Source organism: Adiantum capillus-veneris, chromosome 6 (genome assembly GCF_014529385.1).
Source record: "Adiantum capillus-veneris isolate H3 chromosome 6, ASM1452938v2, whole genome shotgun sequence".
Taxonomy (NCBI): domain Eukaryota; kingdom Viridiplantae; phylum Streptophyta; class Polypodiopsida; order Polypodiales; family Pteridaceae; genus Adiantum; species Adiantum capillus-veneris.
The window spans coordinates 129,270,055-129,297,338 of record NC_140936.1 but is presented as its reverse complement, the minus strand read 5'-3'; the positions used below and the strand labels follow the sequence as shown (position 1 = coordinate 129,297,338).

At 45.3% G+C, this 27,284-nt stretch overlaps 2 protein-coding genes across 2 annotated transcripts in view; one reads left to right on the top strand and one right to left on the bottom strand.

Annotated features, from left to right (window-relative positions):
* Positions 1 to 5,914: 5,914 nt before the first annotated feature.
* Positions 5,915 to 18,256, top strand: LOC147456267 (uncharacterized). Its single transcript, XM_086514787.1, has 2 exons — positions 5,915 to 8,399; positions 17,885 to 18,256. Exons 1-2 carry the CDS (start codon positions 6,211 to 6,213, stop codon positions 18,069 to 18,071), a joined length of 2,376 nt encoding a protein of 791 aa, XP_086370913.1. The 5' UTR covers positions 5,915 to 6,210; the 3' UTR covers positions 18,072 to 18,256.
* Positions 16,298 to 27,284, bottom strand: part of LOC147456266 (uncharacterized) — a 25,519-nt gene continuing 14,532 nt past the window's right edge. Inside the window, exon 3 of the mRNA XM_086514786.1 lies at positions 16,298 to 17,363. Coding sequence (XP_086370912.1) covers positions 17,311 to 17,363 — 53 coding nt within the window. The 3' untranslated portion in view covers positions 16,298 to 17,310. The remainder of the gene's footprint in view (positions 17,364 to 27,284) is intronic.

The window sequence follows — 27,284 nt, the reverse complement described above, 5'->3', positions numbered from 1 at the left end:
GGCTGAGCTTGAGGTGAGAACCTTCCTCAAACTTGAAGGGCTCAAGGTGTTCCAAAAAAGTCAACAAGATCCCTGCTAAAGGGGGAGCGAGCCCTCATTGTAGAACACACACACACACCCTCACACAAGTGAAGCCTTGCCTAATGAAGCAATAGGGACACATGTCAAGTTCCTCTCCATGTTGCCCTCATAAGGTGACTAAAGCCTATTGGTTGGCCTCTCAAGTGGTCCAATGATAATTTAGCTAATTTAATTAATTGTGTATGTATTTATCAAGTTCCTCTCCATGTTGCTCTCATAAGGTGACTTAAGCCTATTGGTTGGCCTCTCAAGGGGTCCAATGATAATTTAGCTAATTTAATTAATTGTGTATGCATTTATCAAGTTCTCTCTCTCAAAGGGGAAAGGGGGACACTTGTCCCAAGGCTAGCATGCTTGCTTGATATGCACTCTGCATGTGATTGACTAGGCTTGAAGGGGTCCAATGAGCTTCCACCAAAAGCTAGAAGAGAGGGTCAACCAAAGCAAGGAGGGGGCTAGCTTGGGGGGTATACTTTCCCCACCCCCCCCCCACCCCCACCCCCACACACAACACACACCACACACACACACACACACACACACCTTATTATGTGAGGTTCAAAGTGCAAGAGCTCCATCTCCTTCAAGCTTGTTGAGAAGTTGAGAGCCTACACCAACACTCTTGGCTATGGAATGCAAATCCAACCAAGAGCCATCCTTCAATGCTTAAGCTTGACATCTTCTTCATCATCATTATTATGTTATTATGCTATACTAAGCAAGAAGAGTGATGATAAGTGAGGAACTATTTCTTTCTCCTATGAATGCTTCTTCTTCCTCTTCCCTACCCTCATTCTCCACTAGCTCTCTCCACCTTTGAAGGTGTTTGAGGCCTTGGGACTGAGGCCGGGGATGGTTAATGCTTCTACAAAGTTTATGTTATGCTTGTGATGCATGAAGCTTTCCATCTTCACCTACGTCACAAGGAACAAAAAGATTATGTTGTACCAATCTCTCTTTATGGGAGAATCTTTAATACAAAAGCCTATTGTTGGAGGGGGGACCGGCTCCACATAAATCCGGTCCTCAACTGTTGTCATGTTCTCTAATTCTCTCTCTTACAAAAGTATTGTCGTGCCGTGTTAATTTAAGTATAATGGTTATGTTGCTATGTTGCTCACAAAAATGCTCACTCTAATTCTCTTAATTCCACTATCCTCAAAGTTCATAGGCCATTTCCATTACTATGGATGTTGTCCTTGAGCACTTGAGTGCATCCTCCTCTTGGGATGGGTCACCCAAGGAGGAGGTTCCTAGTTGGTTGCTATGAGTTCTCTCCGTCGTTCCCAACACGTGGTGCATCAATTAGGTGTCCATGTTGATGCCTATGCGTGTCTCTTTCCCGATGGTACGCAGCCCTTGTTCGACCATGTCTCATGGCTCTCTCTCTCTCTCTCTCTCTCTCTCTCTCTCTCTCTCTCTCTCTCTCTCTCTCTCCACAAGGGGAGGTCCCTCCCTCGACCCGTCCATAGGACATGCCACAAAAATTGATCCAACCTCAACTCCTCCTTGCTAAAATTAGAGCGGCCATATTTTGATTTGAGCAGGGTTGGGATAAAGAGCCTACTTGTTCCTACTGGCAGGTTCTTCAATTTATTCATTAATCAAGAATATTCATCTCTTTACGAAGGTATTTACCTCTTGTAAACTCCTCTTCTAAAAGGATAAGGCATAAACTCCAGGTATCGAACGCATGCGATCCGGTATGGTAGCTCCTGCTCTAAGCCATCTGAACGAATGCACTACGTGGTTCGAGATGCCCTTAAGTTAAAAAAAAAATGATCAGGCAACAACAGCTCTTAGAAAACTATCGTTCGCCCTCAGTAGATCTTGCTGTGCGGGTCCCCTCCCCCCCTTCCCCCTCTTCTCATAAACGCCATCTGGGTGCTGTTCGCGTAATCTTTTTCCAGGCTGCACCTCTCCAGAGCAGTATTTTGAGAGATTCGCCTTATCTAGGCTTTTTCAAAATGTGTCTGACATACTGACATACATACTGGTGTACGTTGAAATAAAATCAATAGTATGCAAGATTCTCTCTCCCCTACAGCTGCCTTAGCGCCGCCCTATCGAGGCCCTGCCTACGCCCACCTTCTGCATCTCCTCCCCGCCCATCTCCTCCCCTACCCCTACAGTGCCCACCCCCATCTCTTCGCTGCGCACGTGTGCAGAAATAGGTAGAACAAGCATCCTCCGGGGCTTCACGTGAGACCGTAGGTGACTGGGGAAGGTGGTGAGAGAAAAGGCAGACTCGATCTGGAGAAAGACATATTGCTTCTTCCCTCCCAATCAGTGGCGCTTAGAGGATATGCTGCGTACATCGGAGGGAGAGAGAAATGAAATGAAATGTTATATTAACGTCTTCAAAAAGGCCAAAATGACCTATGAGACCAAAAAGTTACAATTGGTGAATCTGATACCATGTCTGAGTACGGAAATTACCAAGTTACAAAGAACTAACACTAAAACACTAAGGCACTAAGGAGAAAGGGAATAAGGGGGGGTTGTGGTTCAGATGAAATCTCTCATCGATCGTTGTCGGATCTCATCGACTTCCTCCATGGTCAGAACTCTGGTTGGGCGTCTTGCATGTCGAGCTAGAGTGATCTGTATCTTCTGTTGCAACCTTCGTCGGTAGTGGGAGACCCCCCCAAGGTCGTGGACGTCTAGATCTGCCAAGTTCAGTGGATCTGTCAAGCAGTGTACCTCTAGTATGAGTAGGATGTAATGACTGCTCCGTTTGCTCTCCTCTGTCTTGTGTAAAGAACTCTGTGATTCGTCTCTGAGACTGTCTTTCCCCTGATGTTCTCAGCAAGCTCTCCCTAAGTCTGCGCAGCTCTAGCAGGAACAATCCGAGACACTTCTGATCCTTGTATCTCATGACTCTAGAAAAAGGTCCGAACCCTTCTCTGAACAAGCAGTGGAAGCGTCCGCGTATCTCATAGTATGCCGGGCAGTGGCATGTGTAGTGCAGTTCTGTCTCTGGCTCTAAGTTACATAGGTGACATATCCTGGCTCTTGCTGGCACCCCTCGGAATCGGCCAGTCTCGATCTGGAGCTGATGTGAGGATGTGCGTATCTGTCCAATAACACATCTTATCCCATGAGATAAGTGTGTATCCATGTATGGTGGCCTAGTCACAAAGCCGTCCTCCGTGAGTTGGAGAAGATGCTCTCTGTAGAAGGCCATCTTTGTGCCCAACTCCTGTGTCGGCTGTATCCATGTGCTCCTGGTATTTAGTTGAATCAGATCCTGACGTATGAGCCTGGTGATCTCTGTCCGTGTAAGAGACAAGGAGGGTGCATCCAAGGAGTATTGAAGCGGAGGTAATCTATCCATATTGAGACCATGCGGCTGGAACCATGATGCCATCTGTCCATACCAACATGCTGTATCGCCTTGTAGAGCTAGTTGTCGAGATGACTCCAGGGCAAGCCTAGCGTATCTGTCTCTGGGGAGATCCCATAAACCGTGCATAAAGGAAACTGATCTCGTCAGTGCCTCCACCACGAGGGGGGGGGGGGGGGGGGGGGGGGGGGGCTAGCTTGGCTTGGATAATCTCATGTCATACTGAGGCCTTAGCCCTAATCATCCGAGCGATCATAGAGACCAGAGGCCTCTCCATACATCTCCATCCATCTGTATTACTAGCTCTCCCATGGTGGTCTACTGAGGGTCCCCATACCTGAACTCCATAGAGCATAGCTGGAGTCACTAGAGTGTCAAAGAGCCATAGCTTTGTTCGTGGTTCCTGAAACTGAACCTGCGCGAACACATCCTCTCCAGTCCTCCCAAAGCTCTCGTCAGTCTAGTCTCTGATGCTCTCCTTAGTGAAAACAACGGTCCACTGAATACTACCCCAAGATAGGTATATGCATCTGTGTACTCCACAGTCTCTTGGCCATACATAAATGTGGGTGCCGACCTCTTGACCCATTGTGGTGTGGTGTTGAACACCATAACCTTGGTTTTTCCCAGATTGACCGACAATCCACTGTCACGAGCAAATGTATGCAGAGCATCCAAATGACGCTGCATCCCCTCTGGGGAGTCTGAAATCAACACAATATCATCAGCATATAGTAACAACGGAATCCATGTTCCCGCTAGCTGAGCCCCCCTGTCTCCCTGCCGATCTACATAGTTTGAAAACTCATCCACATACATCCCAAAAAGAGTCGGGGATAGTGGGCATCCCTACTTTACTCCAATAGTGGAGTGGACCATGTCAGACATTCCCTCAGTGGTGCGTACCTGTCCCATCACTGTCCTGTATAGAGCCAGAATACCCCATATCAGCTCTGTAGGCACACCCATGTCCTGTAGTCTGTGTATAAGTCTGGCTCTCGGCACTGTGTCAAAAGCTTTGCGAAAATCCACAAAGCTACAATAGATTCTCTTGCCATGGTGTCTACCCTCCTCAATAATGGCTTTGAGTGTCAGAATCTGGTCAAGAGTGGAGAAACCTCTCCTGAAACCTGCTTGCCCTGGTGCTCTTATTTCCTCTCACTCTGCCCATCTACTCAGCTCTTGCTCAAGGACGGATGCATACAACCTAGCTAATGTGTGGCCAACCATGATGGTGCGATAATTCGCGGGAATCATGGGATCTCCTGACTTGAAAATAGGCACAATCGTAGACATACTCCAGGTCTCCGGGAAGCCTTCATACATGGCTCGATTAAACATCAAATGCAGGAGCTCTGCAAGCATATCCCTAGCATGGATGAAGTGCTCTGCTACGAGACCATCATGATCATGCGCTCTCCTTGTCTTCATCCTGTCAATGGCTTTCCTTACCCTCTCGGCAGTAAAGAAAGAACATGTCTCTAGTGGGTCCGGCAGAGGTGGTTGCCTTGATGCTGTGTAGAGAGATGTGGCATATTCCCCCCATGTCTCAGTGGAGGTGACCGTGGGTGGTGGTGAATGCTCGTGGAATAGCCTCCATGCTTCGCCTGAGTCGTGACTAATAAATAGCTGATATAGATCCCGCTCTAGCTGAGATAGATAGGCCCTTTTCTTTTGTTGCACTAGGCGGCGAAAGATAATCCGTGATTGTCGATGTGTGGTAATACCCGTGAGCACTTCCCTCTCTAGTTTGATCCTCGTCTCTTTGCACTCCTCATCATACCAATTGTTCTGGGGCATGTTCCCAGATCGTCTCCGTGTGGGCTGGCTGTGGGGGTATGCCTCTGATGCTGCATCATGGAGCGTCTGTCAAAATCTGAGTGAGTTCATCTAGTGGCCGTCCCGGCTCCTGGGTGCATAGCTGCGTGTGTATCTCATCCATATACACAGAATCCGTTCCCCTCATGAAGGTATACCGAGTGTGTATGGGGACCCCACCTAATGGAGTTGTGCTGAACTGAAAGGTCAGGGTGAAAGACACGATAGCATGATCAACTGATATCTATATATATATATATATATATATATATATATATATATATATATATATATATATATAGAGAGAGAGAGAGAGAGAGAGAGAGAGAGAGAGAGAGAGAGACGATCAAAGGATTCTTCTGTGGATTTGCCGTCGCTCTTTGTGCATGATAACGATCACGCTTATAGGATGAGCATCGACCATTGTGTGTGTGTGTGTGTGTGTGAGAGAGAGAGAGAGAGAGAGAGAAGACTGCTAAACTGCACACGTGGACCATGCATGAGCAGCTAAGAGCAAGCTGCACCTTAATCTTCACAAAGGCATCTGTACAGGAGTTGGCTTTTTGACAATTTTATGAAATCGTGGGGACATACCGAGTGGTAGCCTAGGCTTACAAGCTTTTCACCTTACCATGATGAATCTAAGAGTCGAACCTTTGCCGCCTCTTTTGCTCTCCCTCTCTCTTAGTGCCGCTTGCCTGAATAAGATTGCAACGTTGGCGAGCCAGCTGCTCTCTCTCTCTCTCTCTCTCTCTCTCTCTCTGCCGAAGTTCTGCACATGCATGATTGTGCACGTAAGCGAAGAGGACTTTGAACGCAATTCAAATCCTAGTATTGCTCTTCGCAGGTTCTTTTCCCTCTTCGCCTTTCAGCTCAGGGTGGTCGCATATCGCTCGGCTTCGAACGGATGTAAATTCAGGGTGAGCTGCGCATGAAGAAGCAACAGAGTAAGCATTCAGAAGAAAATGAAGAAACCCTCTTCGATGGCAACAGTTATAAGCCGCACTTGCCCTCTCTGCTTCACCATGGTTGACCCTGTGTGGTATGGGTTTCACATTAGTATGTGCAATCCGAAGAACAGCCAAGACATGGGTCCTTCCACCACTCTCAGGAAGACCGAGTCCCATAAATCTCAGCTTGTTGTCACTACATGCAAAGAGGCTTCTGCTTCACTCCCTGAAGCTTGCACCATATCACTTGCTCCTGAATCGCAATTTGTCAAGGCAAACAACAGGGACGAGAACCTAGAGAGGAGCCCTGAGGTCAACGAACGTGCATTGGTCGACTTGCAAACAGTGAAGCAAGCATTGGCTGACAAAGTTAAGGACTTGGAGCTTCAATTAGAAAAGTTAGAGTGTCAGCTGAGTGCAGAAAAGCAAGCATTTGCTGACAAAGTTAAGTGTTTGGAGCTCAAGGTGGAAGAGCTGGAATGCCAACTAAGAGTTTCGAAAGAGTCTGAAAGGAATGCATTATGCCTGGTTGAATTTTTGCAAGGTAGCCTTGCAAACAAAAATACACACATCAATGATGCAGACCAATGTGCTAAGTTATTGGAGATCACTAATTTTGAGCTGAAAACATTCAGTCCAGACAAACAATCTGTGGAAAATAAAAATGATGAAATCCTTCCGTGTGACACGCAAGGAAAAGAGGTGGATAACTGGAATGAACAGTCAGATCATTCAAAAGTGAAAGTTGCAAAGACTATTTTGACAAAAAATGTTGATACTCGGGAGGAGGTTGAGCTGGATTGTGTAGTTAGACTTGCTTGCACCGGGGGATATATATCGGAAGATTTTCTTTCTCAAGTGGATGGTGTTATTGAAAGCCATAAAGCTGTTTCTTCAACAAAAATTACTTCCAGGATGGAGGATATTTTCCTTGAACCTTCATTGAATGGTAAAAACGGGGATCCACACCATGCTATTCCAGCAACGATGGGTAGTCAAGATAGCACAAAACGAGACAATGTACTTTTTGCAACTACTCATAATGGATCCCCTTCTAGAGTCGTCGTTGATGAAGAACACCATACAACACCCAGAGATGCTCTACTGACATCTTTGAGCAAGGAGGATTCTCTGACCAACAACAAGGCAGATTGTCATGGAGTGGCAAACCGAAATGGAAGTTCTATAGAAAAGATGAACGTTTGTGAACCCCATTTGAATGCACAAGGGGCTGCTATTCAGATGCAGTTTCAAACTTTGGACAAGGAAAATAGTATTGAAGGAGCACCTCAAGTTGTTTGTGAAGAGAAGTCTCATGCTAAGGAGGCACGTTCATTTTCCAGTTCATCCAGTTCTGAGCTTGAAGTCCATGTTGTCAAAGTCAAAGCAGGCCTCCGTCGAATAGTTTTAAGCGACTCTGAAAGCGAAGATGGTGACATGCAGGCCAATTGTGAAGGTAGTAAGAGTCAGAACACTCCCAATGGTGCAGACTTTCGGGCTAGAGACACATGTACGGAAAACGGAATAGAAAATGGAGCTAACCAACAATCCCCGCGGAGGAGCAAGCAGTTAAAGGTGGTGCAAAGCTCAGACCTCCTTGATGATGATAGAGAGCATACTGGTGCCCGAAGAAGCAAGAGGTTGAGAACACTGTCACAGAGCAAAAATCCAGACATACGTTCAAGCAAAAAAAGAAAATTCCGTTGCAGGGTGGTTGCTAGTTCCAGCTCTTCTGAAACATATGGCCACCTTGAGGGATTAGCATACAAGAGAAGCAAGACACCTTCAAGAGTTCGAAAAAGGCTGTTTGAGGAGGTTGAAAGCAAGCCTGCACATGGTGATAAGCATCCTGTGGACAGTGAAGATGATGATAGTGAAATTGAGAGTGATTCAGACAGCCTAAAGGACTTCGTTGTAGATTCGGAAGGCACAGAAGACTGGCTAACATGGCATGATGAACAATCTTTAAGTGGATCGCACTCGTCAAGGGACGCCTATTGTGATCCTAGTCTTCGGAGAGATCTCAAAATTAGAAATTATGTTTGGGAGATGGAGCATGAAATGCTCGCTGCGTTTGCTGTCAATCCAGAACTTTGCTTGAGGGCTGTCTGTGCAATCAACAGGAGGCAGACAGAGGATGAGCAACAAGAAAAACAGTCAAAGTATTTGAACAAACGGGGCTTCAATTCGCTGCATGCTGGGAGGTAAACTCCAAAGTTCTTTTTGTATGCTTTAGAGTCCCATTAGAATGCTTCCACTGTCTTCTCAAGATGAACAAGAGGGTATGAATTCTTCATCTTTATCGCTTACTTAGAAAGGTTGCGTCAAGCAATGGATTCCATTTATAATTTGAAGGTTTAGCCTTGTGCACATGTAGACAACCATGTTTACCCAAAGCCTCAGCGTAACAAAGTTTAAGAGAGAATGTTATCTCTCTGTGCTTGGTGCACGCTATAGTTTTTTTACTGTACAGAATATCAAACGTCATGTCGTATCAAGAGCTTTCTTTGCAGCTTATATGGAGTAAAGCTCAAAGCACAGACTGTGCCAGAAGGCCATTGCATAATGGCTGTGCTGCTAGGACAATCAAATAGGTGAGACAAAACTTGCCGAAAGGTGGCAAGTGCGCCCAGCTAATACGACAATATAAATGCTTATCTGTCATTTAGGTGGAGCCATAGTCACAAAGTTACCCCAGATTGGTCTCACTTTTCATGCACATACTGATGCTAGCTAGACTGCTATGGGTGTTGGTTCTGACCCAACCTAGCAAGAATTCAACTTGGAGCGCCCCATTCACTATGCAAGTCACCTGCTCACCAAGGCTGAGCGCAACTACAACACAATAGAGAGGGAAGGTTTAGCCATTGTTAATGCACTGCAAAAGTTCTGCCATTATTTATTGGGTGTACACTTCACAATTATTACTAATGGTCATGCTCTGTGTTATCTACTAAATAAGCCATAAGTTGCAGGCCGGGTTTGGCGATAGCTACTTCTATTTCAGGAGTTTTGATTTTGAGGTAGTCCTTCGCCCTGGTAAGCATCATGTCTTGGCTGACCACCTCTATCGGGTACAAACAGGTGAAGAAGCTACATATGTTAAAGATGACTTCCCAGATAGCAGTCTCTTCAAGTGGACACAACCCCAGAATGGTATTGCGATGTGTTGCATTCGTTGTCCACTGGCCTGTACCGAGAGAATGCTCCTCCCTTGCAAAAAGATGACTACTGCGGAAGTCTAGACCATTTACCCTGACTGGGAGTCAGCTCTACAAGTCTAGACCAAATGCTGTTTTACGCAGATGTCTCCCGGCTCATGAAGCAGAGCATATTTTGGAGGATGCTCACAATGGTCTCACTGGTGGCCACTACCCTTGTCGCATCACAACACAGAAAGTTCTACAGAGTGGGTTATGGTGGCCCTATGTGCCACGAGTATTGCGGGCCCCCTCGGCGGCCCCTCTCTCTCCTTCGCTCCCCCTCTGAGCTCTCTCTCTCTCTCTCTCTTTTTCACTCCCCCACTTTTGGCTTATAGCCTTCATCTCGTAGAACGTGACACGTGTAAAGGGACACGGCCTCCGCCATATTATGTTAGTAGATTGCGCACGTGAAGGTTTGTGGTGTCTATCAGCATCGTGCGCCTAAACCTAGGAGGCAGACCACCCGTCCTTTATTACAGGTCTCAATGGCACAATTGCCCTTCGAACGATGGGGATTGAACTTTGTTGGTCTTATTTCTCCCCCAGCACAACTAGGCAATAGAAAGTATCTTCTAGTAGCTACAGATCACGCTACAAAGTGGACAGGCACTGGTAGACCACCGACTGCACCGCTAGCACAGTGACAAAGTTCTTGTATGAGAACATTTTTTGCAGGTTTGGTTGCCCACTTGAAAGCACCAATGATCGAGGTTGTCACTTTGGCAATGAATTAATCTCTACAATGTTGTCCAACTATAGGATTCTCCATCGCAAGTCTTGCTCGTACTACCCCACAACAAATGGGCAAGCCAAGAGCACTAACAAGGTTCCAATGGCACTCCTTCGAAAAGCGTGCCATTTGCATCCAACTTCGTGGGCTGAGGGCTCGGGCAACCCTCGGCTCCCTATGGGCATATCGCACTTCTTTTAAAGCAACGACCAATGGCCTTCGGCTTGGAAACAATTGCCCCTTTTGAATTTAACTCCAGATCACCTAGGGTGGGTAGTCTTCATGTCGAAGCCGGTATTGAGTCTGCCTATCCCTCTCGTCAGTCCATGCTGGAAGAGAGTAGAGTGTTAACTTCAAGCCCTCTCCAGGCAGAGCAACTTCGTTGCAAAGCATGGCATGATTGTCATCTTCGCAGTTCTAAAATAGTGCAAGGTTCCTTGGTGCTACTCTATCAAGTTCGTCACAAAGAGAAAGCAAAGAAGCTTGTCTTATTTGGCAAGGGCCATTCAAGGTGCATGAGATTTTACCCCAGGGGGCGGTGCAATTAACCACGGTGTTCCTCTGCCCCTAGTAAATGGGTAGACTAAAGTGCTACCATCAACCACAATGAGGAATCTCTCCAAGGTTAAAACCTCTACTCCGGATTGGAGCTTTCAAAGTGAAGCTTTTGCCTAATGCTTACCTCATCTCAGCTAGTCCTATTCTCTAGCCAGCTATTCCATCTGTTCCTTATCCTCTCTGTGCCCACCAAGACTTTTTTTCCCTATGGATCTGTCATTTTTGTGTTGTCATTTGTGAGTCATTGTATTTGCTATCCTTTGCACTTCATGGCCGTGTTTGACACCGTGAGTTCATTTGCAAAACTATCTCATGTATAGTGCTTCTCTGGGCATCTTCTAGACGTCATCATCATCTTTTCACGTGCGTTTCGTGAAATGCTATTGCAAGGAGATATGGGAATTGAACACCGAGATCACCAGCCTGTGGCTTCTATGGGATATGCCTGGTCCAGCGAGACAGATACAGACTCCTATGGGTTATGGGCAGCCAGGTCCTTCTACACAGTTCATGGGTATTGCTCAGTCTCATAAGTTCGTCTATGTTTATCAGGGGTTTCAACAGCCAGCCCACACAGAGAGTTTCTTGTGAGGTATTTGCTGGTGCAGATCGCCATGGTTGTGCCAGTGAGCTTAGTACGGCTCAAGACAGGTGCTTCCATTTGCTACTCAAAAGGTGGCCGTTCTTTTCATAGAGACCCAATTTGTAGAGAGCAGGGTATAGCCGCCTATAGTTCAATTGGCTCCCATGATAGATCTTATGGCTCCACCTCCAGAGGCAGACACGTCGGGTATTGCAGTGGTGATGACACTCTCTCTTGGTTGATAGGATCTAGAGAGTTTGGTTCAACATCGTGTTGTAGATATGCAGTTCCTTTTAGTTGTCTTGTTGTAAATAGCAGTTTCCTTCCGGTTATGGATTTACGGATGTTGCTATCCTTTTGCAGTTTTCAGTGTCCTCTCACCAGACGGTGAGCGGTTTTGTGGCAGGCAACCTTTTGCAGGGCTACAGTGTCACTTGCACTGGATAGGCAGCTACAGTTGGTCTGGGGTTCACATTGGGTGGACTCTCGCCCAGAGAGTGACATGTGACAAACAGAGGGTGTGGTGGTCTAGTGGATGCGGTGGCCAGTTCATCGCCATCACAGTTCGGAGATAGACATAGTTGGTTGTGAAGGATAAATTGCTAGCCATTGGCTGTTCTTTATGGTTGTATTATGCTCAATTGGTTTCAGTCGTGGTATGCATTACAAACGTTCTATGTCAGGTCTAGAGAACATTCTACCCTCGTAAGCTATGACATGGCCCTCCTACGTTAAGACCACTCCTAGATTGCTACCACAAGCATCACAGTAAACCATAAACTGTTTCTGTGGATCTGGCAAAATCAAAACAAGACCAGCCGTGAACTTTTTCTCGAGTGTATTGAACGTTGCAATTTTTGAGGGTTCCCAAGTGAACGGAACACCTTTTTGAGTCGGGGTATACAACGGCAAAGCAATCTCTGCAAACTTTCTAATGAACTTTGGCAGGAAAAACTCTTTTTCCTGTTGATCACCAATTTGTGTCATTGCAATGCCTCAAAAACCTGTAAGAGATGTTTCCTATTATCTCCTTCATTCTTGGAGAATACGATGATATCGTCACAAAGACGGTTTTCACAAACTGCATATACTCCCTAAAAATCCTATTCATCATCTTGTTGAACGTTGTAGGAACATTTGTGAGACTGAAAGGCATCACCAAATACTTGTTCCATTTAAAGGATATCCTAATGCGGTGTTGTATACATCTCCAAGAGCGATTCTGATATGTTGATAGCCACTTTTCAAATTGATCCTGCTAAAACATGACGAACCCTGTAGTCTGTTAGTTTGTCAAGTATATCATCGATCTTGGGTATTGGAAACCTGTTCTTGATAGTGATTTTGTAGTCAATGCACATTCTCCAAGATCTTTCTTTCTTCAACACTAGAAGCCACTGGTGAACAAAAAGGCGATGTACTAGGTTGAATTAGACCCTTTTCGAGAAGTTCTTTTACTCGGTTCATTATTTCCTCATTCTAGGCTTTGCTCACTCTGTAAGGTGGTCGGTTTGGTGGTGTACTACTGGGTATCAAATAGTTGTATGATCTTCAAGCCTCTTAGGAGGTGGCTCTCCAGGCAAACCCACAGAGAAACAGTTGGCTTGAGCTTGCAAAAAAATTTGTCGTTCTTATTCTAATTCTGACAAATTTGACTTGTTATGTTCGTTTAGTTCTCTCAAAAAGATCGAGTAAACAAAAGACTGGATTTCATTAATATGGAAATGGCGGAAGCCATTACCCTTTAATTTTACATCTAGGACGATTTCTTTGGCTTTTTCATTCTTCAATGTTGTCAACCACGACAAGGTTCTTGTGGAACCAGGGTACCCTCAAGGGTACATCACACCCCTCCAGTGGCATGATATAGAACTCCTTGTGCCCTAGATACCCTTGGCAGTGCAATCGTAATTTGTGTAATGGCTGTGTAATGGCTACATCATGCCTTGGCGCCGCGAAAACCGCATCCATCTATGGTCTCATTTCTTCAGGCATTATCCCAAGTCGAGCCACAAATTCGGGTGAGATGAAGTTGGCCTTGGCTCCTCCATTGAAGAATATAAGAACTTCTTGGTCGCGTACTTTGTGCCACGCTCTGCAAAGCTCAATACTCTCATCTTTTTGCTCTAAGGTCACTCCCACAAAATCTGGAACGAGTCCTGTCTTTGTCTCTCCTTTCTTTGCTCGCTTGTCTGCCGATTTCAAAGTTTTCGGTTTGTCCTCGGTGCTTTCATGGGACACTTTGCAAGGATGTGCCCTTGTTCCCCACAACCTTAACACTTACCCTCTTTATAGAACTCTTCACACTGCTCTAGTATCAATTTCGGGCAGGTGGGTTTCTTCTTCTATTGCTTGCCCTTCTTCTTTTTATCATTGAAAGAATCCTTCCCTGATGAAGCGGACATTGGCTTGTTAGAGGGATAGGTCAAAGAGCCGGAATGCATACCAAAGCCAGCCTTGGCGTGCGCCATAAGCTTTTGAATGGTATGAGACTTTTGCTTCAAACAGTACCGCCATATCTTTTCGGAAGATCACAACAAAACCACTCCACTGTCTCCATATAGGGAATCTTCCGAAAAGAAGCTAGTGGCAAAAATGTATCCCAAAACCTCTGGCAATAAGTAACCAAAGTGTCTTCCTTCATCATCCTCGGATGATTCCACACCTTGATGACATCCTCTTCATACTCCTTAGTTATCCATGCCAAAGTGAAGATCCTTTAAACTTTACCCACAACTTGGGTGCTTTCTTGTGTAAGAGCAGGGTCGACAACCATGTCTATGCATTACCTTTAAGGAAAGATGTCGCCTTTCGCCTTGGAGGCTTTCGAGAAACGACCTCCGGAAAAAGCGATGTCAAACTACTGTATGAATGCAAGGGCCCAATGGGTATCCTTGAAGCGTGAAAAATGTCAAGCTTTACTACTCCACCCCCATCCTTAATCGTTTGGTCTTCTTTCTCTTTTCCTCTTGGTAATCTGTCACATGCGCACTTCACTTGCGCCACGTGGACACGCTTCTGCCATAGTCTAGCATGAGTCTTAGCTTAGGACTGAGCCTGGCACCTTTGTGAGCCTCTAGTAGGACGTGCATGTCCAGGCCAGTCACACTTGCATACCCTCTCTTGCACAAGAACAGTCATTTCATCATGCAGGCATTTTACCGCGTGAACCACCTCTTATAAGTCATTTTATTAAAAGCGACTTTTGGAATTCTTTTTGTAGGTTTGTTGGAAAGTAGGTAGGGCAAATTGCTAAAGATCTATAAAAGAAACCCATTGGGCACTCAGTAGAAGCAGAAGAAGCAGGGACATAAGAAGGCAGGCACCCAGCAGTCAGGCAGCACCTCAGCAGGAGCCCTAGCGTTTTCTCAAGAAGAAGAAGGCCCATATCAGCCTGGCGTTTTCAGTTTTCAGCAGACAGCCCAGCGTTTTCAGTTTTCAGTCTTGACGCCGTCATCATCGACACCATCGTCGTCGTCATTGACATTGTCATTGTCATCGTCATTGCAGTCCCTATTTTGACGACGACACCTTCGTCATCGTCATTGCAAATCCCTATCTTGACGACGATACCTTCGTCATCGTCATTGCAGTCCCGGACTTGACGACGACACCATCTTCGTCATTGTCGGAGTCACCATCGTCGTTGTCGTCGTTGTCGACATCATCGTCGTCAACATAGACCAGCAGTACCCGTCGTCGACATCATCGTCTTCCTGTTTATGACAATTTGACTCCTATGAGTCAACCTAAGGATTACAAGGAAGGTGGCAGGCATTGAAGCTTGAAACATTCAGGGGAACTGAGGATCAATTGAAGGCTTTGACCTTCATACAACAGTTTGATGCAGCTTATGCTGGAGGAAACTTCACAGAGTCTTCGAAGATACGCAAGGCTGCCACTTTCTTGAAAGGGAATGCGCTTCAATGGTGGACAACATTGTTGAATCAGGGTCAAATCCATACAACGTGGGTCTAGTTCAAACAATTTTTTGCACCTGCATGGCTTACAAACACTTTTGAAGTGGATGTGATGACAGAATGGCACGAATTGAATGCTAAACAGTGTGCGAATCTTGAAGAGTACAATAATAGTTTGGGCTGCACTGTTGCTAGTAACCTCCTATAGGTTTGTGCCATTGCCAAAACAGATTGAGAAGTACTGTTGCAGATTGCCCAAGGAAATCAGGGGCTAGTGCTTAAAGACTACTGTCATGGATATGGTGTAGTTGATTAAGAATGCGAGAGTGGCTAGCAATCTGTCGTAGGGAGATTCCGATGGATTTAATAACAACAAGAGAGGGTCCCTAGGCAAACAGTTTTCAGCCAAGGGCAATGCTGTAGCAAAGCCTTTTGTGCCTCCCTCAAAGAAACCCTCTAGTGATGAAACTGACACGTCCAAGAAGCAGTCTAAATCTTCTTCGGGGCAAGGACAAGGACAAAAAAGGCATTTTTCTGGCAAATCTTTTGAAGAAAGGAAAGCTCTAAGAAAGGCTAAGAAATGCTACATCTTTTGAAGAGGAAGGACATTTTGCGAATGAATGCCCACAGAAGAAGCACAGGATAAGGATGACAAGTCAGAGCATAAAGGAAAGAAACCAAAGCTGAGTGTAGAACTTGTCCCAGATTTGGTTGGTGACCAGCCAAACATAGATGTCACGGAATTGTGCAGAGCTTGGAGCAAAGTTAAAGACCAGACAATATTGGTTTTCTTTGATCTAGGAGCACGTGCAAATTTCATATCACCAGAATTGGCATCAAAGTTGGGCATTCGTGCAGAGGAGATGGGTATGACAGGTGACGCAGGTTTGGCATTCTTAGCTACTTCGATCCATCTTTGAACGTCTTCCGCCTTCTTCTTTGTCTTTGTAATGACCTCAACCAATGAAGCTGTCTTTTCTTTGTTTTGTTCTTCCTCTTCTTGAATGGCTTATACTTGTGCTTTAAAGAGAAAAATACTACAGAGAGAAGATGGAAAGAGAGTGAACAAGCTGTATTCGGCAAACAAGAGAATATGGAAGTAATAAAAATGCCCGACCCACATCTCAATAAATAATTGGGAATATGAAGGTTCAAAACCATGGCGCCCAAACAAAAAGGCTATGCGTGGAATACAAGACAAAATTTGGGAAAAGGCCCCCATGATGCCTAGACTCTAGACAAACCTCACAAGGCCGGGCAAAGCCACAAAGAAGCCCTCACTCACAAGATCTAGATGGGGAAACCAAGGAGATGACCTCAAGAGTCCAAACCCTTAACACCCCCGCTTAGATCCTGGGTACACAACAAGACCAGGAATTTGGGGCTCCAAGAGTGAGGAAGAAATTTTCAAGTCTAGTCCACGAGTTCATCAAGCACACCTCTCTACAGAATACCGCATGGTCCAAGATAGACAATCCCATCCTCCAATAGCAACAAGTGCTAGCAACCACCATCAGAGTCCGCCATGCTGTAGAATTCTGTGTTAGTCATGTAGACTTGAGCTCCTCCACCTGTACCCCATGCTGTGTGGGCATGTCATCAATAGCTATAGGTTATAGGAAAAGTCGGAGATCAGCCATGCCTCCTCTTGGGACTAGTAGAGCTATCTTGCTCCAAAGTCCGGCTCACAATGCCAAAAGCCAACATACACATGTCCGGTGTCTGAGTATCACAAAGATGTACAACCTTTGGTGTGGATCATCGATGCCATGTAGCCATGTATCGGCAAAGTCTTTGAGGCCATTAATTGAGATGCTTGAGAAGATTGTGTCTACCAACTTTATAAGAGTCTGTTCTCACCATCTCCAATCTTTTAATAACAGCCTGTCATTATAGGTGGAAACGATTCCATTCTGATTCTGCAATTGTCCATAGACATGGTGATTCCTTGCCTCTTTTCAACAGCAAGATTTGTATTCAATTTACGAATGAGAAGCTCTCCTAGTTGCTTGAACTGAAGCTGAAGTGCTTAGTGGGCTGAGAGACTAGATCACTTGGCAGATGCGAAACTGTTCGGCCTGCCTACCATTTTTTCTTTGCTTGTTTCCATGCTTCTCTTTGTCAATCTCTCCAAGATTTGTGCAGGGATACATTATGTTTGCATATCGTATCATCTATGGGACAACAAACAGAAAGCGTTATTACTTCGATCTTCTTTCCAATATGTGACAATATACCACCATAAACACTTTTTTGAACCTCTAGAGAGGAACTCTTTCAACTTTGGCAAATTACTTCGAAATAGTCAACAGCCAGGAAACAAGCAGGAAATTTTATCTTTCTGGAAAAAGGAGGACATTGTATTAGTCTTTCATTGAATTTTCATCTACAGTAATGCATTTCTGTTCTGGGCCTAGAAACAGTGGTTTTTCGTTACTATGGTTCATCCACCTCTTGTAGCACCTAAAATAATTTTTTTGTGGATTTTAACTTAGTAAAAAGATGTGTTGGCACCAGTTGTAATGATGGCTTTTGGGCTAGGCGAGTCTAACAGGTTCAGGCAGGTGTTGAAATGGCACCCCGCCAATTTTAGACTTCCCAACGAATCAATTTCTGTTGGGGGAGAGTCCACCTTGTGCATTTTGAATAGCTTGTCAATCAGTTACTGGTATGATTGTCTTTCTTTTCCTTGCAGGGGTACTCGTATTGCGGAGTTCCTTACCAATGGAGATCCAAAAGGACCTGTAAAGAAGTCAGTAGAAGAGCTGAAGAAGTTTGATGCCGGTGGTTTAGGGTTTTGCGAGATGATAGCCACAATGCATTCAAGGCAGCTGTTCGAAACATATACTAATGCAGAAGATCCCTATTTTCCATTTTCCTAATCATTCTCACCTTCTCCCTTTCAAACAACTGCAGTAGCTGCTGCTGCTTTTGCAATCCTTTTTGTAGGCATTTTCTTGTCTGTTGTATACATACCTCTTGTCAATATGTAGCATCTGTGTATTTAATTAGTGAGATCTTTCACATGATCATTGAAGGGTTTTGAAAGGAGTTGTAGCATGTAGTGTAAATTATGATGTCGCATGTGTTGGCCTTGTGGTAGGAGGGCAGGCAAATGCAAGTGTCTGAAGAGTGCTCGAATTGCTTACATTTGGTTTTCTGGTTGCCATATTCACGCGGCGAAGTCTTATTGCGCTGGCATTGTAGTCATACTAGCTGGGAGTGCCAATGTTTGGTCATCAGTTGTTTGAGGGGAGAGAGAGAGAGAGAGAGAGAGAGATGAAATGTTATATTAAACGTCTTCAAAAGGCCAAAATGACCTATGAGACCAAATTGATACAATCCTTGTGGATCCAATCCAATGTCTGGGTACGAAAACACAATGAAGTAAAGTGAAAGACTAAAACTAAAAGGCTAATATCGTCAGATTGAAAATCATCATCATCATCCTCCATGCCCGAGGATGCCCGGGATCGGGCGTTGTCCGAGAAGGTATTGCATCGGTCGCTAAAGGGCTTCATCAATGTTCGCGTCTGTAAATAGTCGTACCGGGTGTCTCCCATGTGCTGCTAGAATAGTCCTGATTCTTTGGTGGAGCCTCCATCAATGTCGTGGTCCCCCCCGTAGACGTGGGCGTCTAGCTCTCCCGAACTCAATGGCTCTGGCCACTAATATACCTCTGGTAGAAGTGGGCTCTGAAGTCTGCTGTGAAGCATGCTCATCCGGTTACCTCTGTAGAAGTGATGACCGGTGGGGATGAGTGCTCATGGAAGAGTCGCCATGCTTCGCCTAAATCTTGGCTAAAAAACAATTGATATAAATCTTGCTCTAGCTGTGCTAGAAACGCCCTCTTCTTCCGTCGTAGCAAACGTCGAGAAACAATCTGTGACTGTTGCTGTGAGTAATGACTCCTAGAAGTACCTCCCTTTGAAGTCGGGCTTTGGTCTCTCTGCACTTATCATACCAGCTATTTTGGGGTGTGCTACTAGAACGTTGTCGCTGCCCAGGCTCAATAAGCCTCTGCTGTTGCATCTTGTAGTGTCTTTGCAATATATAAGTGAGCTCCCCTAAAGGTCTCCCTGGATCCTCTGTGCATAAGCGTCTGTAGATACCATCTATGTAGACAGAATCATTCTTTGAAGTAAAAGTGTAATGGGTATGTGTAGGTGTTTGTGCCAGTCGAGTTGTGCTGAGCTGGAATGAGACAGTAAACGTGAGGAGAGCATGATCTATTTCTACTACCCCAATAGGCTTGGGCCTGAATGTAAAGTCATAAATAAAGAGTAGGAAGCTGGACTGAGCCAAAACATAATCCACTGTGCTGGCCTCATATCTATGAGGAAAACAAGTGAACCCACTCGACGGTCTTCTCGAATCATCCTAATTTGGTGGGGCCACGTCATCTAAGCCCTCCTTGCCATCCAAGTCTCCAAGACGGGGCCACCAACGGGAATCGCAATTGTAGAGGTGCGCTGGAGGGTGAAGGGAGTTGTGTTCCCACCACAAAAGCCTTCCATATCTCACATACCACTCCGGCTTCACAATGTCCTGAAACAGTCTTGTAGGCTTGAAGAACCACCATGATCAATTGCTCTATGAAGTTTATTATGTGAAAGACGCCCATATCGGTAGGGCTAGGTTGAGGGCACCCTTGGCCACCCTATCAGACGGGTCAACCCACGCCTTATCTGTAGAATTCTGTCTTGCAATGATGTATCAATGACCAACAACATACACACACCATATACTGACATTGTTTGTGCGGATCTCCTGATAGGGATGAATGAATTCAAAAAATATCCCAATGCTTCTTGACCTTGTAGGCTTGCTCCTATCAAGATTCCTATTAAGCATCACCATGTGACAGTCTCGCGTCATATCCTTCGAAAACAATTGAGATTTTTTTTTTTTCATGTCCATGTTGACATCCCACTTTGAATCTTGCATTGAATTCTAAGCTCACGACCCCCACTTCCCTACCTGCAGCCAAGTGTCAAGCCTAAAAAAGGCTTGCCATCGCAGTAGAGTAAGTAGATGCTTGGTAGGTTGTTGGCCGAATTGAGAGCTTATGATGTCATAAGATTTATGATGGCATAAGGAATCTCACTGAGAAAACTTAGAACATCGTCATGACTTCATTGAGAAAACCATTGGGTAATCTTTCAAACCCACAAATACATAGAAGCGTGTCACACCATGCATAGCTATGCTTGGGGGTTCATACATTAAATTGTCATCTCAAGTGGAGCAATTCACACGTGCTTAAGGATCTTAGAAAATTTTTATGCCCCTTATATGTGCTCGTGGATTGTCACCTTCAAAGACTATTTCGTCATTATCCAAGGAGAAATTTTCACATAAAGAAACCTTTGATTGTGTGCATTGTGGATGGGGCCCTAATATACATTCCTATACCAAGTCTCAAAAAAAGGTAGGGTTCCTTTATCCAAAGCCTAGTCAAATCAAAATATGACCGTCTCAAATTTTTGCAAGCAAGATTTAAGACTGGCTCAAATTTTGAGAATTTTAGTTGAAAAGTTTCACCTTCTCAGAAAGGGGTGAAAGGTAGCCAAAGTCGGCTCCATAGAATTATTTTCCCAAAACTTGTCCTATACAAAGGTGAGAGTAAGAGGTCTTAGGTTCAAATTTCATCGTTAGATCTTTGAGATCTCTCCAAGGGGCTCTTTGAATGACTCTCTCTCTCTCTCTCTCTCTCTCTCTCTCTCTACGATGACAGACTCACTAAATGTTGCTTGCTTGTTTGCTCGTGTCCAACTTGACAATTTGCATTGTGGTTACTACTACTAACGCTCTTCGTTCCCTACCCGCCAGCTCATAGTTGTACATGTCAACAGTGAGGTAGAGAATATACCTTGCTCTTGTGTTGTAGCCTCGCTCCAACACTTTGGAGCCCTTCTTGAAGCGATTTTCTTCAAAGCACACCACCATTATCGTAGGTTTCTTTGCTAAGAATTCTCACCCTTTAACACCTATTGTAAGGCACAATTTGAACTCATTCAAGGGAAAAAATAGATAAATCCTTCAAATTTTGTTACTGTTGTGAGTAGTGTTGACCACCTGGAGTTGTATACTCCTTGACATCAAGGGTTTCTACTCCCTTAGTCTCCTCCTCTCTCGCGCATAGGCGGAAGCCCATTCCTTGCTCAGCTTTGCACCCGACTTTGGATAGCCAACTACAACTATATATCGGTCGGGCCACCCACCCTTCTAGCTTGCAGGCAGTCATGAATCCTCGTCTTCTGAGTGCAGTGTATCTTGCATCAAGTGTACTGTTGAGATTGAGAGAGAGAGAGAGAGAGAGAGAGAGAGTACATTCAGCTTTTGCCACTCTTGCTACAATGGAATCTTGGCCACATAAATAAGCCACAGCTCTTGCGGGAGGTGGGGGCCATGTAGAATCCTATTGATGCTACCTCTACGTCTCATCAAATGGTTTACTACGGTCAAACTTCACACACACACACACACACACACACACAAAGGAACATCCTCCTCCTCCACCTACAAACTGCTCAAGAAGAGAGAGGGAGAGATGAAGCGATAGTTGAAGACCTACAATCGGTTGTAGTTGGAGTTATGAGAATCATTTGAACAGAGAGCGCATGTGCCATTGCTGAGCGTTTTCGAGGACAGAGAGAGGGTGCATGCTTGTTGAAACGGAGTGTGTGTTGCTCAAGTACTCCTACCAAAGGCTTTTGAGCTCCCGCTCATCCCCACGCTTTAGGATTTCTGGACCAGCTTCTGCAAGAATATGGCTTTGTGTTTGTGTGTGTGTGTGTGTGCGCGCGCGCACGGTGCGTCTTGTTTAGTTATCGATAGCCCCATGTCTACCTCTTCCCCCCCAACTCTCTACCAACGGCTCTGGAGCTTCTCTTCTTCTACCACCCGGTGCATGTATGAATAGTTTTGTGAAGCAAAGTGGTAGGCCTAAATTTCGTCATCCTTGATAGAGTAGAAGTTGCTTTAAAAAAAAAGAGTAAATCACAAAAAACCCATGAAATTCCCAAAATATCGTTCAAATTTTAAAAATTCCCAAAATACCCTTATTTCATTTTGGGATGAATTTGCCCCAATTTTAGGTGTTAGATAAATGAGCTCACAAATAGAGGCATTTGTGTCTAAAAATGATGAGCGATTACATCTTACATCTTATCTGCCCACAACACCATTCAAAATCTATCATCCTCTATTTGAGGGAGAACAATCTTCCTACAAAGAGTTGCAAAAAGATTTGTCTTTAGAGATATTTGCTAAGTTAATGAGGGTATATTGAAGGGCATTTGGGAAATTTTTGAGGGGTATATAATTTGGGAATTTTTAAACTTTGAAGGGTATTTTGGGAATTTCCACAAATAATGGTATTTTGGTAATTTTCCCACAATGAAACAAACCCAATAGTTTCCAACTCAGATCCCCCCTCCCCCCTTTAAAGAAAGAAAAAATTGCGTGTATGTTTGCACTACAATAGGGATGCGAGCTCTTGCATACCTGGATCGAGCTGCATTTTTTGCTTCATAGATGTTTGGGCTCACATTGTCTGTTGCATTTCTCTCCCTTGACATCGCATAGCATGGAAGATGTTGTTGAGTCCAGCACTCATATCCTCCTTCCGCTTCTCATGCCTGCCCGTTCACAACTGAACAACCCCCACCACTTCACTCCACCATGTTCCCTTCTCCTTCCCCAACGTAGCCCTTTGTCTAGCAGCAAGTGTGTGTGTGTGTGTGTGTGTGTGTGTGTGTGTGTGTGTGTGTGAGAGAGAGAGAGAGAGAGAGAGAGAGAGAGAGAGAGAGAGATTCTTGTGAATCCGGATGGTGAGAACAGTGCCGCCGACGTAGCCTTCTCTCCAGCAACCGGCGTGCACGCGCGCGGGCACACACACACACACACACACACACACACACACACACACACACACACACACACACACACACACACACACCTTTGCAAAGGGTGCATATGCGTCAATTGAGAGAAAGGAGTGTAGAGGGAGAAAGAGAGACTGTCATGACACTGCAGCGCCCTGTCACCTTTGTGTTGCCTAAGTACTCCCACTGGTGACCGGGCCACCAGAGTCTTTCGAGCTCCCCCTCATCCCCACACTTCTAGATTTTCTGACAGGCTCCTGCAAGAATCTCTCTCTCTCTCTCTCTCTCTCTCTCTCTCTCTCTCTCTCTCTCTCGTCTTGTTCATTTATCGGCAACCCCCAGTCTACCTTTTCCCCAAACCGATGGCTATTGAGCTTCTCTTCTCCCACCACCCGGTGCATGCCTGAATGATCTTGTGTTGCCAGGTGGCATGCCTGAATTTCGTGCTCCTTAATAGAGTAGAATAGATTCCCAAAGGAGCATCTCCCTTTATTCCCTTTAATTCAACCCAAAAACAACGTTTGCCATGCCTACCTGGCTCACTAATAAAGAAATTCAAATCTTTATTAGATGCCTCCGAATATCCCCCCCACCCTCAAAGTCCATGTCACACTCCTACTGGAGCTCCCCCTCTGCAACCCCCCACAAAAGCCATGTCGGCATCTTTTGCACTTCGCACCCTGCTCCCATCCCCTCACCTTGGTCATGCCCATTGCCTATTTTGCGTAGAGAGAGAGAGAGAGAGAGAGAGAGAGAGAGAGAGAGAGAGAGAGAGAGAGATGTTGGGTTGGTGGCATGTCCACTCTCCACAGAGAGAGCTCGTTGCAGCACAAATATGGAAATAGAGAGCTTTGCGCGTGATTTAAATGCCTGCACCACCGCCTCTGCTAGAGACTTTGAGAGAAACAGATCCATCCGTGGGCGGTCTAGAGAAGGAGAGAGAGAGAGAGAGAGAGAGAGAGAGAGAGAGAGAGAGAGAGAGAGAGAGAGAGAGAGAGAGAGAGGCCACACCGCCTTCTATCCGTTGACTGCACGCGGCTCCTCTACCTCGCTGCCATGTGCATTTTGGAAAGCATCGTCTCTGCAGATTCTAGCTTTGCACGCTTTTTTCGTCCTCGATCATACATACTAATTTTTTCCATTATTATGGGAAGGTGGCCCTTGGGCACAATCTTACAATACATCTTAAGGAGACATCTACTAACATAATATGGGGGAAGTATTAACCCTTTACACGTGTCTGCATATCCGAGCTTGAGCTGAGAGAGAGAGAGAGAGAGAGAGAGAGAGAGAGAGAGAGAGAGAGAGAGAGATGCGACAAAGTATGGAGGGCCGGTTTGTAGTCTATTGTCAGACGTCCACACATACTTCTCTCTCTCTCTCTTTGTCTCTGCTAGACAACTTGTAAGCCTAGGTGTGGACGACCTAAGACCTTGGTGCCGGATTTTCTCTCTCTCTCTCTCTCTCTCTCTCTCTCTCTCTCATCAGCGGAAGACGATGGGAGTGTCTCCTTTCAAGCGCCTCTCTCTCCAAGTGCCCAACGCTCCAAGACTCCCCTCTATCTGTGTGTTTTTTTGTTTGTTTTGTTGGCACCATTACTTGCTCCTGAGCTTGAGCAACCCTCTATACCCTTGGCTAGCCGACAGAAGAGGGGATTAATTTGCAAGGTGTGCAAGCCTAGAAGGCCTAGGCTTGCGAGGCAAGCTCACAAGGCAGTGAACAAAATGTCAGGAAATGGTTGGTGATTGAACAGAGATGGGGACTTCGAAGGTAGGTGACAATGTAGGCTATGGATACTTTGTGTGTGTGTGTAAGAGAGAGAGAGAGAGAGAGAGAGAGAGAGCCGCATTGCACGCTGTGTGTGTTAAGAGCATGGGGTAAGCCAGGCGGAGACTCACAAGGTGATCTCTCTCTGATGCGAGTCTCAAGATTGGCAGGCCACGGCTGAATACCTGAGTTGCCGCCGTCAGCACCATCATGCGTTACAGCTTCTCAAAGTTCAACCTCCCTTTTCTTCTACCAAAATAACCCTCAAATTTTAAAAATTCTTAAAGTACCCCCCATATTTTGTTATAACTTTCCAAAATGTCCTTCAAATCTTTCAAATTTCCTTAAATACCCCAGGTTGTGAGAGTAAATTTCTCCCAAGATAAAAAAAATTGTAGCTTTTCATAAGAAGAATGAATGTCTATTAATTCAAAATTAATACAAGATACTAAAACTAGAATTTGAGCTGAGTAGGCGTCCCCAATTTTGAAAGCAATTGTTTAGGTAGAATCCTAGAAGATGCTTTTGTTTCAAGGGATGTAAAAATAAAGTTGATTGTTCTCGAAAAGCAAAGGGAAAACTTTTCCTTTATTGGTTTGATAAGTTGACTTGTTTCTTTTTGTTTCTTTTGGTGTGCGGCGGACATCTCTCGTGCGCCATGTTATGCAAGCGATCACAAGGCAAGCCAACGGGAGGTTGTGTGAGTTGGGGTGAGGAGGGATAAGATACAACATCAATTATTTTTTTAAAGTTATCCGTTCGTGGTTGTAGATCTATGCATCGAATCTTCGATGGATCTTCGGAGATTCGGTTTGAGAATTGAGATCCGTTTTTGAGTGCTTAGCATATCATTTGTCACAAATTACCTCGCACAAAAGGCAAGTACGTGGCCCTAATCCTTTTTCCATTTGTTTTGATAAGAATCTGTGGAGATACCTTTGTTTTAGGGAGGTAAAAGGGAAGCTAAGAGTAAGCCCAAGAATAAAGTAGGCCTCCAAGTGGAGTAGGCGAGGACCAGAGACACGTTTGCATGCACGTGGAAGAGAGAGAGAGAGAGAAGGAGAGAGAAAGATCGGCATGACATCTGTAGCGAGCATGAAGAGAGAGCACGCGTGTATGTTGTCAGCACTTTGAGCGAGCAGGTAATGAGAACGAGGAGCAATAGTCAGACTTCTCCCTGGCTTTCGGATGTTGCCCTGCGATCTTCGCATCAGCGTTTTCGTGGTCGGAGGTCTGCTGGAGCTAAGGCAAGGGAGTATTGTGAGGCTTGGAGCTATGAAAGGACTATACGCGAGGCCGGCCAATGCATCGATGGAGGATATGGAGTGGGGGCGAACAGGAAAAAGACTTTGTTGAGCAGTTTGGTGGCAGGGCGAGCGTTGAGCGCGATACAGATAGGTTGAAAGGCTTGCGTAGGGGCAAAATCTGCACGTGACTGTGAGTGCGACCGCAAACGAGGAGAACGACATGCGTGTGCATCGTCTCCAATTACAAAACTAGTCTCAAGAGTTAAGTTAAAGAGTTAAGTTATTGAGGGAATCTGCACGGGAAATTAATTAATGAAGTGCAGTAGACCCGTATGTTACTACAATTCCCAATTTTGGGAATGGGTGTATTAGATAGAATTTTAGGAGATTCCTTTTGTTGCTTTGAGGGGAAAAGTGGATGTGTTGAGGGTGGGTGCTTCAAATTTTTTTGCTTCTTTGTCGTGATGGTGTCTGACAAGCGTACGTTGCAGATGGCAAAGTGAGGGAGGGATGGGACAAAATCTGTCTCAACTTAATATCGTGCCGTTTTAAAATGGGAAAAGGAGAAATTTTGTCTCAAAATAGAGAAAAATAATATAAAAACTAAAATTTCCTCTTGGCAAATTCAAGGAAAGCATTTGATTTTTTTGGAACGTTGCATGGGTTGGACAAAAACGCAGGAGAGGGAGCATGGGGAGAGAGAGAGAGAGAGAGAGAGAGAGAGAGAGAGATTATTCATGTGCGCGAGGAGCACCTACTCGAGGGTCGCAACTTCTTGGGTCGCAATACCTTCCTAAGGACAGCAAGGAAGAGAGGGGGCTAGGGGGCAATCGTTGTGATTGGGTTGAATAAAACACCAACACTTCAAAAGCAAGACGAGATGGAGCAATCATAGCAGCCGGAAGTAACTAGAGAACCCATGCTGGGCGCAGGCATCGGAGATGTGGATGAACAAGACTGAATGCGATGCAGCGTACGGACGTCCGAGTGCAGGTGCAGAGGAGGCGATGCCGAATGCAGAGGAGGCCATGGCCCTGCGATGGAAACCTGCAGCGCATAAGGGACTGAATAGGAAACACACGCGAGCAAGTTGCTTTGTTTTTTTTTTCGCAAGGAGAAGCGTACGCGGACGTAGGAGCATCTGTCTAGATTCTGCTTAATAGGAGACGTAGACCGAGTAGGTTTTGAAGAT

What these genes read in the sequence shown, in the direction of transcription:
- LOC147456267 (XM_086514787.1), top strand. Translation starts at nt 6,211, where the DNA reads ATGAAGAAACCCTCTTCGATGGCAACAGTTATAAGCCGCACTTGCCCT. An exon ending in AATTCGCTGCATGCTGGGAG is followed by an intron (nt 8,400 to 17,884) that starts GTAAACTCCAAA and finishes TTTTCCTTGCAG; the next exon opens with GGGTACTCGTATTGCGGAGT.